The 20,791-nt window shown below is 45.4% G+C and overlaps 1 protein-coding gene and 1 long non-coding RNA gene across 2 annotated transcripts in view; one reads left to right on the top strand and one right to left on the bottom strand.

The window, feature by feature from the left end:
* Positions 1–20,791, top strand: part of LOC110335529 — a 52,294-nt gene that overhangs the window by 4,456 nt on the left and 27,047 nt on the right. The window lies entirely within an intron of this gene.
* The window catches only part of Plekhh2 (pleckstrin homology, MyTH4 and FERM domain containing H2), a 111,867-nt gene continuing 92,229 nt past the window's right edge, over positions 1,154–20,791 (bottom strand). The window contains exons 25-30 of the mRNA XM_021217699.2: positions 16,515–16,656; positions 10,598–10,743; positions 9,771–9,900; positions 6,707–6,793; positions 4,837–4,971; positions 1,154–3,641 (exon numbers count right to left, since the gene is read on the bottom strand). Of these exons, the coding sequence (XP_021073358.1) occupies positions 3,456–3,641; positions 4,837–4,971; positions 6,707–6,793; positions 9,771–9,900; positions 10,598–10,743; positions 16,515–16,656 (826 nt within the window). The 3' untranslated portion in view covers positions 1,154–3,455. The remainder of the gene's footprint in view (positions 3,642–4,836; positions 4,972–6,706; positions 6,794–9,770; positions 9,901–10,597; positions 10,744–16,514; positions 16,657–20,791) is intronic.

Genomic DNA, 20,791 nt, shown 5'->3' with positions numbered 1-20,791 from the left:
TGAAGTTTAAAGTAGATAAAAAAGTTTTCTCTTCTGGATGTAAATCTCTGTCCTCTTTTAGGAAAAAGGGAACTAAGAGCAAATGGAGCTTCTGTACTGAGCCTAGGAGCATCTCCACATGCCCCGCCTAGGCCTCACCGCACTGGGCTCCGCAGGAGCATCTCCACATGCCCCGCCTAGGCCTCACCGCACTGGGCTCCGCAGGAGCATCTCCACATGCCCCGCCTAGGCCTCACCGCACTGGGCTCCGCAGGAGCATCTCCACATGCCCCGCCTAGGCCTCACCGCACTGGGCTCCGCAGGAGCATCTCCACATGCCCCGCCTAGGCCTCACCGCACTGGGCTCCGCAGGAGCATCTCCACATGCCCCGCCTAGGCCTCACCGCACTGGGCTCCGCAGGAGCATCTCCACATGCCCCGCCTAGGCCTCACCGCACTGGGCTCCGCAGGAGCATCTCCACATGCCCCGCCTAGGCCTCACCGCACTGGGCTCCACAGAAATCAGCCTAGGGCAGGGCCCAGTGCAGGCAGCGGGGTGACAGCACATGGGAGAACTGGCATCCCAGGGACACTTGAAAGCCTTTACTGCAAAGCTCTTCACGATTATGTTGCAGTTTGATTAACAGTTAAAGGTAAATTGTTCTAGGAACCTGGTCACTATATTTTTCTCTATGGGAAGAAAAAAAAGTCACAGTTGACTCAGAAACACATTTTGGGACAAAGTCTCCTTGTAAGTTGTGGTAATCTTTCTTGTAAATTGAGTTACAATTCATTTGTAAGGAATGGCAGTATTTGACTGTTAGGGAGCACAAATGCGCATGTGCACACATACACACAAACTACAGAACACTCTAAGTTAATTTTTAGACCACTCACTTAAATAAGTTCTCTTAGGGGTTTATTATAAAATCATGGGAAAACATACATTTCTATTTCCCTTTCTACATAATCTATATGTATCCAAATGCGCACATACTAAAACACATACAGTTTTCCTAAGCAGTCTCCTTTGAGGTGACTGGAGCAGAGTCACACTGAAGACACAGAATGAAGGCGCCAGGCGGTAGTGACTGCCACTTTCCCCACAGCACATCTCAGCTGCGACAACGAAACCGTTAGGTATTTTCGAAGATTACTCAAAAGATAATGTTCAAAATGGAACTCGTAAATCATTTATTGTAACTGAGAGGGAAGAAAAGGGTAGGGAGAAATATTACAATTAGACACAAAACATTATTCTCTTGTAATCAGTCATAATAATACACTTGCATTAAAAAAATGGCTATATAAGGAATTTCCCAGGAGATCAAATTTTCAAATCACTGATTGTACAAAACTGACTTCTTTCCATCAAAATATTTTATTTCTGTTCTATTAAAAACAAGGACAAGCCTAAGGTACTGTAGTTGAAGGTGAGCAATCACTACTTTTGTTTTGTTTTGGAGACAGGGTTTCTCTGTATAGACCTGGCTGTCCTGGAACTCACTCCGTAGACCAGACCAGCCTCGAACTCAGAAATCTGCCTGCCTCCGCCTCCCAAGTGCTGGGATTAAAGGTGTGTGCCACCACGCCCGGCCTGAGCATTCACTATTTTTAAATCTCAACATAAGGCCGATGGGACTGCTTACCAGTTGGTGAGGGTAAAGTTCTTACCTGTACGTTAGAGCTTTGCCCCAGCCTCTGCCTCACCTACTTATGATTAGTAAATGGTTTTATGGGCACACAAAAAAACTACTTTGTCCCACTCTGAAAGTCACCCCAAATTGTTAATCATTTATTCTTAAAAACGAATCTGTTCATTCAGTGAGTGGTTGTGGTTTAAAAGGTGGAAGGGTGAGCAGCCACTTGAAGGCCTTTTCTAGGGGACTTGAAAAAATACCTTTGTCATTACCAAGGCAGTACAGTATGGCTGGAGCAACGTGCTTCCTGACTTTGCGCCTAAGGGCAGAGTGTGTTTAAAAGGCTTAGTGTGAGAACGGGACACTGCCACAGCACAGACGACGACGACACAGGGACTCTGTCAACAAATTGGGCACCTAGCACTTTCTCAAATCGGTTTAAAGCATATAGCACACAGTGATAAATATATGTCTAAAAATAAATACAAGTATTCTACACATAAATAAAATTAGGTAGACTTGCGGTTAAACAGAATTATAATAGAATTTTCATATCTTATCACAGTTTCAGGTTATCGGGGGTACTAATTACATCACCTTGACACAGTGAATGTTTTGGCCACTGACGTAGCCGTTAGGATTTAACCATGAGATGTTCCCAGAGGCTCATGTGTCCCACGCTTGGCCCGCAGATGCTGTGCTAGTTTGGAAGGTGGTAGGCATTTTGAGAGTTGGAACTTAGAGGAAGTACGTCACTGATGACATGCATTTGAAGTTGCTCCTGTCTCGGGTCTCCTCCTTGTTCTCTGCTTCCTCTCTACCATGAGTCCTTTGCCACATGTTCCTGCCACCAACTGCACAGGGCCAAGCCACCAGGGACAGACTTCTCTGAAATAGCTGAAGCAACCACGTCTCAAACAGGCTGTTTTTACCAAGCATTCTGCCACGCAGTGCGATAGCCAGGACACCCCCAGACAAGTTCAACTCAAAATGTACTGACCTTGGCTGAAGTATTCTCTATTAGAATTTACTTTGGAATCCATTTTTAATTAGAGAAGACCGTGTGAAGGACAAGGCTTTAAGGGCCATCTTTGTTTCCAAAGACACCGTGACACAGCGAGGTCAAGCTGGGCTAGCATTGAACACCTGTGAATGTGGGGCACTGTTCCGATGATCTTGGGCTATGCTGACAGGCAGGGCTGCCTGGACTCCACACCTCATTTTAAATGACACACTCCAGATCCGCAGAGGTGGCAGGGTACGCACTTCCAAACCCCCGGCCAAGGAGGCTCTGGTTGGTGGCCTGTCATCTCGTGGAACGAGGCCGGGCCTCAGACAATTCATTGCGCTTGCTCTGAGAGTTTGCCCCCTGCCCATGTTCCCACAGCTGAGCCCTGCACGAAACCTCACTCCTTCCCAAAGATGGCGTCACTAGCTGAAGGCACCTTTGATTACAATCCTTGCATTCTTTGGCAGTGAGCTTTTCCGGACAGTCATCTAGTTTACCAAGTGAGAGTTTGGAATCTCCCTTCCAAAAGACTGCCAGGATATTTAAAAGCAAACTGGGAAGCCTTATTGTACAATCTCTGATGTCCAAGAAGGGAGGTGGGGGGAAAAATAAGACAAATTCTAACCTGCTTTGTCTAAGACACAATGAGTGTGTTGACACATTTTGTGTTTATTGTTATGTAAATACTAAGAGTCAGATACAAGAGTAGCCCATTACTGCTAAGGTCTGGAGTGCTGGTGTGTGTATGAACCGTGTTGGCGGGGTGTAAACGCTTGCAGTGGACGCAGCCACATGGTGGAGAAGGAGTGAAGGTTCAGGCTCAGGAGTCAGAGCAAGGTAGGGCCTTTGGTAGGTCTGTTGTTGGACAGAGGGGGCTGGCTGCCCATGGCCCTGGCTTGGGGCGCCTGGCTCCTGGGTGAGAGCAGTGCTGGGGCAGAGAGGTGGTGAAACGTTGTCTTCTGCTGATGGAAGTTGTTGATGTAACTGGCGATCAGAAGGGTAATTTCAAGAATCTGAAAGAAAGAAAAGGAGAAAAGCCACCCTGTCAGGCTCTTGAGAAGGTCTCTCCCCTGTCTGTGGGGGAAATCTCATTTGCATTTGGCTAGTCTACCTCCGAGCCTTTCTATCTAGGGCAGAAGTTCTCAACCTGGGGGTCCTGACTCCTTTGGGGGGGGTCACATGCCAAATACCCTGCATATCAGATACCCACATTATGACTCATAACAGTAGCAACATTACAGTTACGAAGTGGAAAGGAAATAATTTTGTAACTGCACGTCACCACAACACAGCTACCTCAGCTGGCAGCAGGAGTGACTCCTGAAGTCCAGTCGAGCTTAGTGACAAGGGTAGGAAATGTGACGGTTGTCATGAAGAGAGCTACAGCATGACTTTGCACTCTGTGGTTAACTGCTCTCACTTAAAGCACAGACCTCGCTAGCAGAGAGATCTACCATGCAAACGGACAGACAGGGCCTGAGAAATGGCTCAGCGGGTAGAGGTACTCGCTGCTGATCCTGATGGTTAGGCTCGGATCCCTAGGACCCAGCTGGGGGTGGAAGGAGAAGCCACCCTGCTCCCCCAAGTTGCCCTTCCTTACGTGTGCTGTGGCGTGCACACACACACACACACACACACACACACACACACACACATACACGTAACATAAATAAATGTCATACAGTTTTTTTAAAAGTTGGAAGTTCTAGGCAAAGCAGCTTCATCTCCCTTTTTACTAAAATTAGATGTTTTTTTCTAACTAGGTTTGAATCCCAGGACTCCCCACTGAGCTCCCCTCAGAACTGAAGGACATTTTAGGATGCAGCCTTTTAAAGCGCTGCTTTACTTAGAGACATTGAAACTACAGTGTGTTACATATAACAAAGGAGCGAGGGCATCTTAACTGTACAACTCTGCTATACAGTCATGAGTTGCTAAAACAAATAACTCCAAGTAGATGAGCCGCATGACCTACCCACAATACCTCCACTCTTCATCGATGCTCTTTTGAGACCGGGATCTAAAGTAATGTCACTGCCCTGAACTCCACCCCTCCCAATCTCACTCCCAAACGCTAGCAACCACTGCTCTTGGAATTTCCTGTCACCAGGCGTTGGCCCACTTGGAAATTTTCACTTCACTATTTTTGTTTTGTCTTGCTTTGAGACAGGTTCTTTCTGTGTCCCTGGCAGAAAGGGTTCCACTCACCTTGTGTTTTGCCATAGCAAAAAGTAACTTCTCTGTTGGCCGGTCTTTTGACTGTGTACTAACGACTACCATGAAATCCTCTTGATAGCCGCCGAAGGTCATCAGACCCTTGTACACATAGCTGGCCACTAGTCTCTTCAAAGGGAAGGAAAAGGAACCGTTATGTTCTGATCACACTGAGAAGATGACGGAAACATGGATACAGATACATTACAGCAAATGTAAACACAACTTTTCTAAGATCAAGTCTATTTCAATTAATGTAAATAATAGTCATATTAAGTTAATTTAGGGGTCATCAACCTATACCATGAAGTATACACTTGACCCCGAGAAACCAAATTAGAAAGCTATCAATGCCTATAGTCACAGCACCCGGTAGAAAATCATTGCTAATATATTTTTATATATTCACTTAGATTCCGCTATAAGGTTGATCCATATAGAACCGATCATTTTAAGGCCCAAATGATCAAACACTACACTGACAGATCCACATTTCCCCTGCTAGGCAGACTTTGATACAAACATCATTCACACTGCCCAGCATTGTGCTTCAAAACTCTCCCAGACCATCATCCTGGGGCAACAGATGAACATAGAACACCATCTTACACAGTCGGCCAGCTGCTCAAGAGCTAAACCATTCTGTTAGTGTCTTAAGTAATGCGGTATGTGCCTGTGTGTGTGTGCACACATGTGCCTGTGTACAACAACAATAGAGGAAAAAGAGTCCAGAGGCCATGAATTTGAGTGAGAAATTGATGGTGAGGGTCCATGGGAGGGGCTGGAAGGAGGAAAGGGGAATATGATGTAATTATATTTTCATTTCAAAAATAAAATAAAAACACGAATATTTTAGTGCTCTTTGACTGTTGCAGGGTAAAGAGCTCCCACACTATCTTTAAAGTCACAGTGACCCCCCACAGTGACCAGCCTGGGGTACAGGTCAGTGGGAGAGCAAAGCATGAGGCCCCAGTAAACAAGAATCACCATAGCCCATGAACTATGATAGAAAATGGTGACATCACATAAACAAGAATCACCATAGCCCATGAAATATGATAGAAAATGGTGACGTCACATAAACGAATGAACACACAAGAGGAATAGGTGATTTTCTTCTTTTTTTTCTATTTTGAAAAATTGAGACAGGATCTTACAATGTAGCCCAGACTAGCCTTGAACTTGTGACCTTCCTGTTTCAATGTCTTCAGCTTGGGAACTACCAGCATGTGCCACACTGTCCAGCTTGAGGTCATTTTAAATTATGTACTCTAAGTTCTAGTAGCTATGTAACCTTGATGCGAGTGAAATTGGTGACTTATACTGAAAACTAGAAATATTATGCTACAGAATCTTAAGTGAAATTGAAAATTTAAACTATGACAAGTAAAGTTTCTACTTTGTAATGACTTAAACATTCTTATTTTACACAGAAAAAAAAAAACAACCTGTAGGGGGCCAGTTATATGGCATAAAGGGTAAAGGTGCTTGCTGCCAAGGCTGGCCACCTGAGTTTGATCCTTGGGACTCATACAGTGGAAGGGTAGAAATGACTCCAGTAAGTTGTCCTCTGTCCTCCCCCTGAATTTACCTACACCCTCCTCCCCGAACCATGATTGTAACTTAATCTTAGCATCTTAATATTTTTCTATATTCAGCACAGCCTGTCTCGTAGTGTTTTGAAACACTAGACTGTAACATAATTTTATTTGTAAACTCACTTTATTAGAGAGTTCTAGGGAAAATATTTTCTAAGCTCAGGGAAATCAGAAGATAGCAGTTCAGAACAGCATTACCTTCTGCTTACTGTACCCCGAGGAGCGGAAATCAAAGACCCAATGACAGATACCAGGTTTGATCTTACCATGGAGGTGTATTCTAGGATGCTCAGTCCGTTTTCATGGACAGCCAGCCACACGGAATTATTGCCAAGTGATGATGGTGCTATAGGCTACAAAGAAGTGAAAATATTCTGTATTATACATGCAAAATTATAGCTGTAGCTTTTAGTCTAAATGCATGTAAGATCTGCCAGTTTTAAACCCAGCAAAAACACTGAATGTCTCTGCGGGAGCAAGGGTAGTGGGGCGCACTGAAGACCACAGACTCATTCCTTTCAGGCCGGCTTGCGGGCTCGAATCGTTATTTAGTAATGCGTGCATTCGGACAAACTTTTTGTACCACGGGGACTCAGCTTTCTCATCTTTCACACAAGAACACTAATTTTTACATCTTCTTTTTGTTTCACACTACACAGCTGACAAAAGTTTGAGTGTCTTTGTGATGACTGCACTCATAAAGAAATGCAGCAGCAGCAGCAGCAGCAGATTTCTAAGGTGCTGGAGCTAGGAGTGTGGAGCTAGGAGCGTGAAGGATTGTGGTGACACATGCACACTTTTCCTGATAATCAATGTCTAACAGAAACAGAAGAGGAAAGAAGAAAATTGCGTGTAAACTGGAATTTCTATACAATTTTTATGACCAAAACAATAACATTTTACTAATTTAAAAAATCTCCCATCAGAAAAACTTAGTCAAAATCCAAGCATATTTTTGAGCATTTTTACAGTGATTGTTTTATTTGATTAACAACTGAAATTGTGACAAAAACTTAGCTACTTCTCTTAAGTCTTAGAGAAGAGTGTGTGTGTGTGGGGGGGTGGATCTTATGTTGTATATAATAAATCTTAAGTATGAAGATTCAGTGAATCTCAACTATAGGGTTAACACTGCCTCTACTGAGGGTGGATTCAAATGGTCTCGGGCATCAAAAAGAGGTGCAGATGTAGCTTGGTGGGGTGCGCTTGTCTAGACTGTACAAGGCCCTGGCTCAGTCTCCAGCACCATAGGACAAAAGGCCAGTGGTGTATATATAGTATTGGAGGACTGTAATTTCTTCCTGATTTAAGCTCCACTGACAGATGGATAAACAAAGCGTGGTGCATGGTGTGGACATGTGAGGGAATATTATCCAGTCCTTGAAAAGAAAGAAAAATTTGATCCATGCTGCATCACAGATGTATCCTGAAGGCATCACCTAACTACAAAATAATGTGTGGTCTGTGGTCCCTGGAGTAGACGAATTCATAGAAACGGAAGGGTGCCCTCCAGGGTGGCAAAGGGGAGTGCACGGAAGGTCAAATATTTAACGGGCATAGAGTGTTAGGTTGGAAGATAAAAGGCTTCCAGAAGCAGGTGGTGGCGCACAACTTTGATCCCAGCACTGGGGAGGCAGAGGCAGGCGGATCTCTGAGTGAAATCCCGGTCTGCCCCACAGGGTGAGTTTCAGGCCAGCCTGGTCTACAGAGGCAGGACAGCTGTGATGCAGTAAGACGGACTTCATGCCAGAGTGCCATCCTTTTAAAATTGCTGTATCAGTAGATTATTTGCATTGTGTATTTTTCCCACAATTATGAGAAATGGGGGAGGGGCACCATGAAGCCAACAAGGGAAGCGCCTCCCTGTTCTAAAGACAGACAAACTCTGGTCCTATAACATCAAACACAGCGTCATAGCTAATGATGACCCAGGAAAGAGCACAGTGTGAGTGTGTGTGCATGTGTGTGTGAGTGTGTGTGTGCATGTGTGTATGAGTGTGAATGTATATATGTGAGTGTGTGCTTGTGTGTGTGTGTGTGCATGTGTGTGAGTTTGTGTGAGTGTGTGCATGTGTGTGAGTATGTGTGTGTGCATGTGAGTGTTTGTGTGTGTGAGTATGTGTGTGCATGTGAGTATATGTGTATGTGAATGTGTATGCATGTGTGTGTGAGTGTGTGTGCATGTGTGTGTGTGAGTGTGTGTTTGTGTGAGTGTGTGAGTGTTTATGTGTGTGCATGTGCAAGTTAGCAGCACTTTCCATGCTGAAGCTGGGGGTAAAATTCATTGTGAAACAGTCCACATTTCAAGTCAATTAATTATCCATCTGTTTTTAGACATGGTCTCATAATAATATCTAGGCAGTCTCTTATTACTAGTCTCAATTACTCCCGCATCAGGCTCTTGAGTAGCTGGGACTAAGGAGTGTGTACCACCATGCTAGGCTTATTCTTTATGTTGAAAAGTAAGAAAAAGAAGCCCCCTGAAGCTGGGCATTGGTGGCCCATGCCTTTAATCCCAGCACTTGGGAGGCAGAGGCAGACAGATTTCTGAGTCTGAGGCCAGTCTGGTCTACAGAGTGAGTTCCAGGACAGCCAGGGCTACACAGAGAAACCAAAAAGGAAAAAAAAGGAGAAGAAGAAGAAGAGGAGGAGGAAAAGGAGGAGGAGGAGGAAGAGGAGGAGGAGGAGGAGGAGGAGTGGTGCACGCACTAAGACAGACTACAAGACAAGATGGATGCATCTTTGGAGCAAAAGTGTCCCAAGTGGCGTCATTTAAGGGAAAGAAAAAAGAGGTACAAGGCACAGTTTGGGGCTGGTGGTGTGGCTCCAGGGGACCTGGATTCAACGGCCAGCACCAAAACTGAAATCCAAAACGCTCCCAAAAGAAAAGGCATATGCCTTCCCTCAGGGCACTGGCCAGCCACCTCCCCGGTAGGGCTATCTCCTGTCCAGTGTTCCTGCAGCCCTTCTCTGGTCTCTTCAAAGGGTCCTTCCCGCACAGGGCCTTCTTTACAGGCCTATTGCAACACTGGGCTATGCTGAGAACTGCCCTGAGGAGTGAGGGGAAGTGTAAGAGGGTTCAGCGAGCTCTCCTGAGGGACTGGCCTGTGACCCCCAAAATGGTTCAGTGTGGGGGTGGGTTGGGGTGGGAGGATGAGGAGAGGGGGAGAAGAGGAAGGTACCATCCCTATTTCCCATTATTCCTCACTGGCTTAAATTGCTGGGAATTCCCTCATTTTTTAATGAAACCAAATATGGCATATCAGGGTAAATGTGGCCAGATGTGCGCCCGGGGTGTTTATTACGAGTCTTCTTCCCATCCTTTCTTACTTTTGCAAAGAACAACTTGGCGCCAAAGAACGGCCACTTCCTGGCTACTGTCAAGTAAATTCGAATGCAGTCAGCTGCACTGTGTCCCCGGAGGGCCATCCATTTGGTTGAGAGTCGCTGGTAGAGCTGCCTAAAAAGAAAAAACAGACAAGAGCAAGACACAAAAGCAAAACTGAAAGTCTGTCGTCCTTCCAAAGTGCTGCTCAGCCTTATCCCCGGCCCCCTTTGACCCACCCCTCACCTCTCCAGAGACGCTGAAGTGCTCAACACAACCTAGCACGGAAATCTTTATCACCTACATGGCTAATACCAGACCACGGCATGAGTCAGGGGGCCAGGTCATTTCTCCAGAGAATATTTTCATTTCTCAAAATTCAACACTAGTCATGGTGCCCAAATGGTACAGTTTGGAGGAATGTCATTGCAGTTATTCTCAGACTGAACCCAGGGCCTGCTACCGCCATTGTATAGCTAAAACCTTCTTTATGACCAGAATTAATCCAGCTTTGAGAACAGACAAAATGGCAGTCTAAATTACGGTCATTTTTACTTAAAAAGTTGTTTCAAACCTGTCACTTCAGCATGTTGGAGAGAAAAGCTGAAGGATCGGGAGCTTAAGGCCATCTTCAGTTCATACAAGTTTGAGGCTAGCCTGGGCTACATGAGACTGCCTCAAAAAATGTAAATTTATTTATGTTCCCATAAAATATGTAAAAACCTCTTGGAATCCATTGGAATTAAATGTTCTCAGAAAGGATCCATACAGGAAATTTTACTAAATTCCTAGTGCAACTCCTCCCCTGTACAAAGCTTAAGCACTGCCTTACCTTAACTGTTCCTCAGAGCATCCTTCTCGGTACCTTTTCGGGTAAAATTTCTCTATGACTTGTTTGAGGGTTTGATTTGCTTTGCACTGGTTAGTCACAGGCCCCGCTGGAGTTGAGAAAGGTCTTTCAAAATCTCCAATATCCACCTGGAAGTTCCCGGAGGAGAAAACACAGAGCGAGAACAGCTTTCAGAAAGAAAAATCACTTTTGGTCTTTTGAGACATCCTTTGTGTGTGTAAACCATAAGCCTATGTGTCATGACTGTACTAAAACACAGCTCTATGTGTCATGATTGTGCGATAATAAAATGTATAACCGTATAGATGAGCTGTTGTTTTAAGTAGAAGTTTGACTTGAAATCTAACCTATGAGGATTCTGCGACAAACAGCTCAGCCCCATTTCCATTTGGAACTCCTGTCCCAGGCATCTTTTCCTGATGCTGTGTGGGGAGACCCTGGTGATGGCTGCTTAAGAGAGAAAGGCTTTATTTTGGCTCGCAGTTGGTTCCATTTTATAGTCCAGATAGTAGGGAGGCCACAGTGGTCACATGACATCCGTAATCAGGGACAGAGAACAATGGATGAATAATTATTATTATTTTTGACTGTGGGTGGAGTGTGGCCAATCATGTGACCTGTGAGCCCAATGAACCCTTCTCCCCTTAAGTCACTTTTATCAGAGTATTCTATCGCAGCAATAGAAAAGCAACTAAAAACCTCCTTAGCAGTATTTGCTAAAAGAAAATGAGCATATTTATTAGTGAGTATAACACAGGACAGTCTTTCATTGTAAAGGGCTATTCCAATAGTGAAATAAGTTAAAATAAAAAGGGAGAAAGACTAAGAAAATTTGCAACTTTATCAGTTGGACTTTGTAACTTTTATAAGTGTTGGAGGCTATAAGGGTCTCTCTGCATATAAAGGCAGCGAGGACTACACTGTCTCACCACGCTCCTGCTAGATTTTCTCTGTCAATGTTTCTGAACTATCAGCTGCATATTCTAAGGAATACAGCTCTTCATCCCTGCTGTCCCCTGGTGACAGAACGTTTAGCCGCTATAGACCACACAACAGCCATCTCTGAAACCTACGTATGTGCTCACCACTCTTCAAACTCACCTACCAATCCCTGCACCCAAGACCGTGTTCAGACTCCACCGTGAGTCAGGACTGAAGCAAACGCTGTGAGAGGAGACGCTGAGCATCCCCCACCTTCATCGGCTTCACCCTCTGGTAGGGGAGACTGAGGCAGAATCAAATGCGTAGATAAACTGTGACGCCTTGTATAGGATACCAAAGGCTGCTCAAGGAGGGAGATGGGATGGATCCCCTACTAAGCATCCTCCCACAGTATTCCCCAACAATCATTTGTAGGCTCATCAGGTCCCACTGGTCTCCCACAGTGCTCGCCTTCTGTTTTAAAGGTTGCCTCCCTCAGTTTAGGCACGGCACAGCCAGCAAAGAGGCTCTGAGGCGCTCCCTCTGTGCCGCCTCTGCTCTAGCTCATAAGCTAACAGGTCAGTCACTGTCTGAACCTTCGCCGAGCTTTGCCCTTCCAGCCTGTGCTCGGAAGTTTCTAGGTTCTTTGAGTCCGTTTGTGCTTGTTGGTTGAGGGTGGCTCCTTGGCTCTCGTTTCTCATTGTTCCTGGTTCCTAACCATTTCCAGCTCCACGATCATGACGTCCTCACAGAATATAAAAGCTGTCGACCCAACCACACCCAAATCCTTCCCCGAAGGGCAAGTTGTACGCTGTCCCTGCCTATCAGCAGAGAGTATTCACAGTTACCCGCCAAACTTAGAGCAGCTCCACAGCCTCTGAAAGCAGCTACCAGCAGTAGTGCACCGTTCGTGGCCGCCTACTTCTTAGGGAGCCTTTCGTGGCTTGCTCAAGTTCAGGATCTCCCTACCTAGTGTCCAGTATACCACAGAGTACAGAGCAACCACAATCAGTGTTCGGAGACAGTCAACTCAGATAACCCTGCCCACACAAAACATGTGCTCTGCTAGACACGTAACAACTGAGAGACCGTCTTAGGATTTCTGTTGCTGCAAAGGAACAGCATGACCAAAAGCAAGCTGGAGAGGAAAGGGTTCCTTTAGCTTACACTTCCACATCACAGTTCATCACCAAGGGAAGTCAGGACAAGATCATGGAGGCAGGAGCTGACGCAGAGGCCGTGGTGGGGTGCTGCTTACTGGCTTGCTCCCCATGACTTGCTCAGTCTACCTTCTTATAGAACCCAGAACCACAGCTCAGGGATGGCACCACCCACAATGGGGTGAGTTTAAAAATGCCTTACAGATGGGTCTTCCGGAGACATGTTCTCAACTGAGCTTCCCTCTTCTCTCACGACGCTACCTTGTGTCAAGATGACCTAAAACTAGCCAGCACAGAGATCGACTCCAAGAACCCCATCTCTAAGTTACAGCGTCGTGCTGGGAAGACGGCTCAGTGGGTAAAGGCCTTTACTATCACCTGGCCCCACGTGGAGGGAGGAGAGAACCAAGCCCTGCAGACTGTCTTCTGACTCATTCACTCACTCAGTGGGTTATTTTTTTAAAAGCTGAGCACCATCATAAGACCGCCACAGAATCAAATCTGCAACCGAATAAATAACTCTTCTACATTGCTTAGTTTGTTCACTGTTTATTTTATTTTTTAATTTTATGTATGTGAGTACACTGTGGCTGTACACCAGAGGAGGGCACCAGATCCCATCACAGATGGTTGTGAGCCACCATGTGGTTCCTGGGATTTGAACTCAGGACCTCTGGAAGAGCAGTCAGTGCTGCTAACCAGAGAAGATCTCTCCAGCCATCCTTTATTATGTTTTAATCTTCAAAAAAAAAAAAAAATTCAGAGGTGACTGCAGGCAGCATTCTTTTTGCTGGTCAGCCACTGCCCTTATGTGTGCTCAATAAACCCATCTCCTTCCAAAAACAACGCTCGGAAGAAAGATGGAAGTATTTCATTTTTCCTTATATACATTGTAATTTTGAGTGTTATTCATAGACTCCAAAAGTTCTTGGTGTACAGTCTCAACTTTCTGACCCATTTCAAAAATGTCAAAAATACATATCCTTAAGAGGTGAATGTAGGGCTGAAAGACAGCTCAGAATTTAAGAGCATTCTTTGACTGCTCTTCCAGAGATCTGGGGTTCGATTCCAAGCACTCACATGGTGGCTTACAGCCATCTGTAACTCCACTCTCAGAAGGTCTGATGCCCTCTTGTGGCCTCCTAGGGCATGGCATGAATGCGGTGCACACAGACATAACATTCAGGCATACACATGAAATTAAAAAACAAAATCTCAAAAATTTTTGGATTTAATTTTTCTTAGAGTTTTTTTTTTTGATAAAATTAAAAAATAAGGAAAGAAGATAACTTAAATATTAGTAAAGACAAGAGTGATTTTCATGGAGAATTTATGCTTCTGGAAAGGTGACCCCCTAAACAGCCAGCAGCAGATTGTCTAGAAAGTAAGGGCCTGTCCCTTCCCTTCTCTTTCCCATTTGTATCAAAAGAACACCGAGTATAGCAAGCAAGCTTTCAAGTACAGAGGATTTAAAAGTATTCTAAAAGAAAAGCCAGTTACTAAGTGTCCATTCTTCCAAGAACAGTGGGGAAAACTGCTCACGGGAAAGACTGTTAAGTAGGAGGGCTAGGCACAGTGGTGGCCCTTGGGGAGGCCCCAGGCACTGATGCAAAGCTGAACTCCAAGTCATTATGAACCACCATGGTCAGGACACACACGTGTGATACACTGCAGAGCCACCATGGTCAGGACACACACGTGTGATACACTGCAGAAGCTCCCCAGAGGGCCAGTGGAGCTGCCAGGCAGGCTTCAGCAAGGTTCCCTGGTACACACACTTACAAGGGAAGCTCAGGGCAAGACGAAACTAGCAGGTGACAGAGTAGAGGCAGAGCCGTTCCAGACACCCGAGCCAACCAGGAAGATCAGTAAAGTCTAAAGGAAGCAGACGCCGTAAACAAGTGTGGGGTTTGCACAGACCCGAGCTCCAGGTAGGGGTTATGGATCCTGGGGCGGGGAGGCAGCCGCCAAGGCAGATCATGAATGACCTTAGGTGGGAAGGACATCTCTCTTTGCTCTGTCTCTTTGTCAGGTACTAATGCCATGTGAACAACTCGCCATGGACAAGCGTCACTGTGCCAACTTCTAGTCTCAGGACTGAGGAAAAGCACAGGTTTTCCGTCATGTCTCTTTTGGGGTATGGCTTTTTGCCATTCGATCACCATTCTGGTTGGAAGCTCGAATAATTCTTCGAAGAGAATACGGTCATGTTTATAGTGTATAGCACTGTAGAGTGGACGGTCCTTGTGGAAGTCTCAGCTGCGAGTCAGCATCACAGGCAGACATGCAGATATATGAGCCTGGCAGTGACCCCAGCCCTCACCCTGTGTCACATCTGTCCCTCAGGCTAAGCTACAGAAGCCACAGAAAACAGACACTAAAATCCTTTTGCAGATCTGCCCCAGTTACTTTCGGAGCTTTTGATTACTGTTGCCGTGTCCTCTGCTTTCTTTGTTTTTGCGATAAGGTCTAGGTATGCATCCCAGGTTGTCCTGCAACTTGCCATGTAGTCCAGGCTTGGCCTGACCTTGTGATCTTTCTGCCTTTGCTTCTTAAGAGCTAGGATTATCAGCTACAGGCATTCATTACCACACTCAACTTCAAGTCACTTGTTAGGCATCAGTGGATAACTGGGGAAGTCCTTCAAGCATCCGTGGGAAGAATAACTTAGTGGGGGACCACATCGGAGAGAGGCACGGTGACTGGCGCGCAAAGGGTGTGAGTGAGGTGGGTCTGAATCACAGCCATGGAGGTTGGATAGAGAGGGGTGAGCAGAGGAAGAGGTGTGAGCTCAAAGTGAAAAGATGAGGCAAGGGAGAGAGAATAGGGAAAGGTGGTGGGGATCGCTGGGATGGAAGTTCCCCTGGAGGATGGGAGGGGGGCATGATGAAGGTGTGGAATGTAGCAAAGCGGAGGTGACAGGCAGTTTGCAGTTAGACAGGTATAAACTGGAGTGCAGAGACATGGGAATCATCACCCTGTGTCATGGATGAGCTAAAGAATGAACGAGGTCCAGGATAGCCAGGGCTATACAGAGAAACCCTGTCTCGAAAAACCAAAGAAGAAGAAGAAGAAGAAGAAGAAGAAGAAGAAGAAGAAGAAGAAGAAGAAGAAGAAGAAGAAGAAGAAGAANAAGAAGAAGAAGAAGAAGAAGAAGAAGAAGAAGAAGAAGAAGAAGAAGAAGAAGAAGAAGAAGAAGAAGAAGAAGAAGAAGAAGAAGAAGAAGAAGGAACAAGGTATTGGATGATGTGCCAGTGAGAATCCATCGACTACACACATGGGGCCTGGGCATCTGTCAATGAGGCTCTTCATAGGGAAGCTAATGTGCTCCCCTCAACAGACACGGGTGTGTATTTTTACAACCTCTTCTTGAGGATGAAGACTTTAATGATCTAGGCACATTGCTGGCTCGCAGGGATGACTCCCTGGCTTCCTGCATGAGCGGGGAAGACCACGGGTTTCCGTTATAACCCGGGGCTTACATGGAGAGGTCAGTGTGAGTAACGAGCTGTTTTCCCCAAACCAGGAAGGCGGATCCTTCTCAGCCCACCATCCTGACTCCTGAACATGCTGGGACTCTAACAGACCCCAGGAACATGAGGATGACACCCACGGGTGGCAGAGTGGGGACAAGCGCAGAGTCGTGACGGCTCTGCAGAGGTATAATGCAGGACTTACGCCCGCGGTCTCCAGTGGCTTCTTAATCACAGCAGAGTGAATTCTAAGGCTCACTGAAGGTGTCCAGCTTGACTGTATTTAACAGAGGAAACCCACACTGTTCCCTCCCCTCGAGCGAACTTAGACAACGCAGAAGTTACCTGAGCCAAAAGCGCTGCCATTTCCAATGCCAGATCCTTATTCAGAGGGAAAAGGCCATTTATGATCTGATCATTTGTCTGATACAGCAACAGCAGCTTCTCTCTATCAGTCTCTCCACGAGCTTGCATTGAGAAATACAGTCTGGAAAAAAATGAAAATATTTCTCATGATATCTTCATTGTAATTAAAAATTCTACATTTATTTTGTGTGTGAGTGAGTGTATGTGTGTATGTATAGGTATGTGAGTGTATGTGTGTGAGCATGACTGTGTATGTATGTGATTGTACATGTGTGTGTATATGAGAGTGTATGTGTGTGTGTATGTATGAGTATGTGTGTATATATGTATGTGAGTATGTGTGTGAGTATGTGTGTGTGTGTGTGCCATCTATCTCATTGTCCCCTTTTTTCCATGACAGAGACAGAACCAGGCACAAGCTTGGCAGGCGCTCAGCCACTGAGCTATACTACCACATGGAAGACAGTGACAATACACCACAGACTGTTTTAATATCCAGAACTACATGATACGAACGGATCATTGCCATCTGGAACACACTGGGCAGACTGCTTTGAGGTGGAAGAACCCTTCTATTTATATTAAAATTTAAAAATGTCCTGAGGATTAAGTCATTATGATGGTTTGAGTAAGAATGACCCCACAGGCTCATATATGTAAATGCTTAGTCACCAGGGTGTGGCGCTATTTGAAAGGATTAGAAGGATTCAGAGGTAGGTCTTATTGGAGGACCTGTGTCACTGGGGGTGAGCTTTGAAATTTCAAAAGTGTATGCCAGGCCTAGGTGCATGCATTTTCTCTCTCTCTCTCTCTCTCTCTCTCTCTCTCTCTCTCTCTCTCTCTCTCCCCCTCCCCTCGCTGCTTCTGGATAAAAATGTAGCTTTCAGCTACTTCTCCAGCACAGCACCTGTAGCCATACTCCCTGACATAATGACTTTGGACTAAGCCTCTGAAACTGTAAACCAGACCTTAATCGAATGCTTTCTTTTATTGACCAAGAGTTGCCTTGGTCGTGGTGTCTCTCAGCAATGGAACAGCGACTAAACCAGTCCTGGAGGAAGGGCTTAAGACTCCAAATGATGGGCTGGAGGGGTGGCTCAGTGGTTAAGAGCACTGACTGCTCTTCCAAAGGTCCTGAGTTCAATTCCCAGCAACCACATGGTGACTTACAACCATGTGATGGGATCTGATGCCCTCTTCTGGTATGTCTAGAAACAGCTACAGTGTATTCATATAAATATAATAAATAAAAACTTTAAAAAGTGGGGAAGAGAACAAGGCACTTATAGGGCTGGGATAGAAAAAAAAAAAGAGGAAAAAAAAAGACTCCAAATGACATTAAATTTACCCCTGTAAGGAAAGCAGGATGCAACAAAGTCTTCATTCCAATGAGCTGAATAAACCAGTTTTCAACACACAATCTTTTTTCAACATCTTGGACATGCTAAATAGGACATGAGGATTTTAATTAAAAAATCAACTCCAATTAACATCAAATGTCAGGGGAGGCTTTTCGCCAGATGTCTAAAAGATAAGATTTGTACAATCAGGTCTGTCTTGATTTTTATTTTTATTTTTGTCACATGCATATGAGTTTATTTAGAAAGATAAAAAACAAAAAACAAAAACAAAAACCCAGCACACTCTTATTCCTCATGGAAACAGGACATGGGCTTTTGTTTGTTTTGAGATGGGGGTGGGGGCATCTCTGCGTTGCTGAATCTGGTCTTGGGTGGCCTCAAGTGGTATTCCCATCTCACCCTCCCGAGTAGCTAGGACAAGTATGTTCCATCATGGCTGGCTCAGGATGTGGCTTTTGCTTGCCTGGGTGTGATGCTCACTGCAGTGTGGGATTCTGGTTTCAGAATAAGACACAAGTGTTATGGATGTTCAAAGTACTGAGCCAACAGGGCAGGTAAGCAACTCCCTGAGAAGCCCAACTGCTGCCGTGACAACACAGTGGTGGAAAAGAGAGACTTGGTAGAGTAGTTGTTAGGGGTGTGTGTGTGTGTGTGTGTGTGTGTGTGTGTTTACAATCTGGAGAAACATGGCAGGTGTTCTCTGCAAAGCTTGTCCTACCCAGTTCTGGTCATCTCCCTGCCAAGCCCCGCTGACAATCAGAGCTGTTTCTAGACATCAACTACCGCCCCATCTCCATCCATAAACATATAGGGTTGTTAAGCAGACAGAAGGGTACAGTTGGGCAACAGACATAGGCAATGAATGCAAAACGTCACCAGGAAAAGTGGTGTGACACCAAGAGAAGAGACGGGAAATCAAAGCCTTTACACCGGGCTCATTTCCTCAGTCGAAGTAGGAAACCCCATGGTTCATTCCCGTGACCCACAAGGAAAGTGTGATCACTGGGAGTTCTTAATACAATGCGAGTGTGTTACGTCTACAGGGAGAAAGGGACCAGTGAGCTCTCTACAGTTCCCAGCACGGCCGTCAGGTTCAGCCTGGGAAAGAAAATCGAAATGTTTTAGCAAAGCAGGGGAACCAATCCCAGACAGGGCACGGTTTGGGAACACAGCGCATAGGAAGGGCAGGCTCAGACTCCTGTGAGACACAGCGTAGACCCCAACAGTCAAGCAAAGTTCTGGAGAACAAGGAAAGCATTGCAAAAATGAGCAAGAGGAGGCTGCATATCAAAGCGAGGAGGTCAGCCAGGCATGGCGGTGCACACCTGTAATCCTGCACTCAGGAGCCCTGTGCGGGTGGGCCAGCCTGGGTTACACACTAGATGGTCTCTCAAGGCCTTTCACCTTAGGAGCCAATGGATGCGCGTGCTCTTCCAGTTATTTTACTGTGGAACAGGGAATATCAGACTACCTTCCGGAAAACAACAACTACAAACTGTTACCAAAAATCAGCTTTGATTTCAAGCAGGAGGAAGAAGAGAGCTCCCCGCAGGAAGGACCCTTGCTACTTGGCTTTGTTAAAGCTACACCTTGACTTTTGCAAGCACGCAGCAAGAAAGCAAATCAACTAAGAACCTTTTCATGCAAGTCAGAATTCACATACTCGTCTCCAGGCGATTGTGCCTGAGAGCATGTTCAAAGGCAATTAAATTAGACCTTTGATCCCTGAGTCCAAATAATTAAAATTTCATAACTTGCTAAAAATAAACTTAAGATTCCACGATGAAGAAAATTCAGTATTTTAGTCATTGCAAAGCAAGTTGGCAGAGGAAGAATCAGATCCCTGGCGGCACGACAGGTCACAGCTAGTTCCCCTCCGGATTGTGTCACTGGAAATTAGGGCTCATTGTCTAAGCTATTTATAAACATACTGAAGCGTGGCCATGTTTAGAAGCAGTGCTCTTTCTCAGAGCCACGGCTCTCTGGGCTTTGCGGACTGTGTAAACACCAATCCTCTTGCTTGGAGTTGTCTGTTGTTTAAACAATGTGGTTTCATCACGCTACCACCTCGGTCTTGGTCTTTTCTCATGGCAAGTGATGCCTTAAAGGCATTACTCTTATCTGTAAGTACTTCAAACGCCTTTGTCCATTTCACCTAAATTTCATTTTGGTTCCAGCTGCGGTCCTTGTAACTAGAATTGGGATGTGCTAATCCAGCCAAAGGTATTAACTATCAGGAAGTGTCTTAGACACGGTGGTCTTCCCATTTTGTTCCAACAAAGTCAAACTGAATTTCAACATAACCACAAAGAGATCAACAGATGGAGATGGAAAAATGTGACCCTTCAGATGGGTCCTTCTCAGACGTCAGGGTATACGAATCATCCAGGATGCTGCTAAAATGCAGACTCCAGAGGCTGTAGCAGACATCTGGCCTGCTGCTTTTGCCAGTCACTAAACAGCCATATATGAAAGCTGCCATCCATAGAAACACCAGTTGAACTATTGTGATGTGATTTTAATATACCCGAAAGTCTCAATTCACCTCAGTAAATTCTCAGGGGTACACTTCCTATTCCCAGGAATACGTCATTTATCGACCTGTGCTGTGTGGTCCTGGGTGGACGGTGTCTGAGGATCCACTCAGGGTGCAATCATCTTATACATCTTATAGTAGAGTCAAGAGCTACTTGCAAAATGGACAAGGGACAGCCTGGAAAACAGTGCCTTTACTCAGAGCAGGCATAGCTGGATCTCAACAAACACTTGTTCATGCTCCATTATTTAAAGGATGCTGCAGATCTCTAGGAATGGATGGCCTAAGACTGTGGACAGCAATTGCAGTGGCTAATCTTGTTGTCAAACACTTGAAGAGGAAACCTGGTCTGAGCACAG

The sequence above is a fragment of the Mus pahari genome, chromosome 18 (assembly GCF_900095145.1).
Source record: "Mus pahari chromosome 18, PAHARI_EIJ_v1.1, whole genome shotgun sequence".
Taxonomy (NCBI): Eukaryota; Metazoa; Chordata; class Mammalia; order Rodentia; family Muridae; genus Mus; species Mus pahari.
This window is presented reverse-complemented; position numbering and strand designations above follow the sequence as displayed.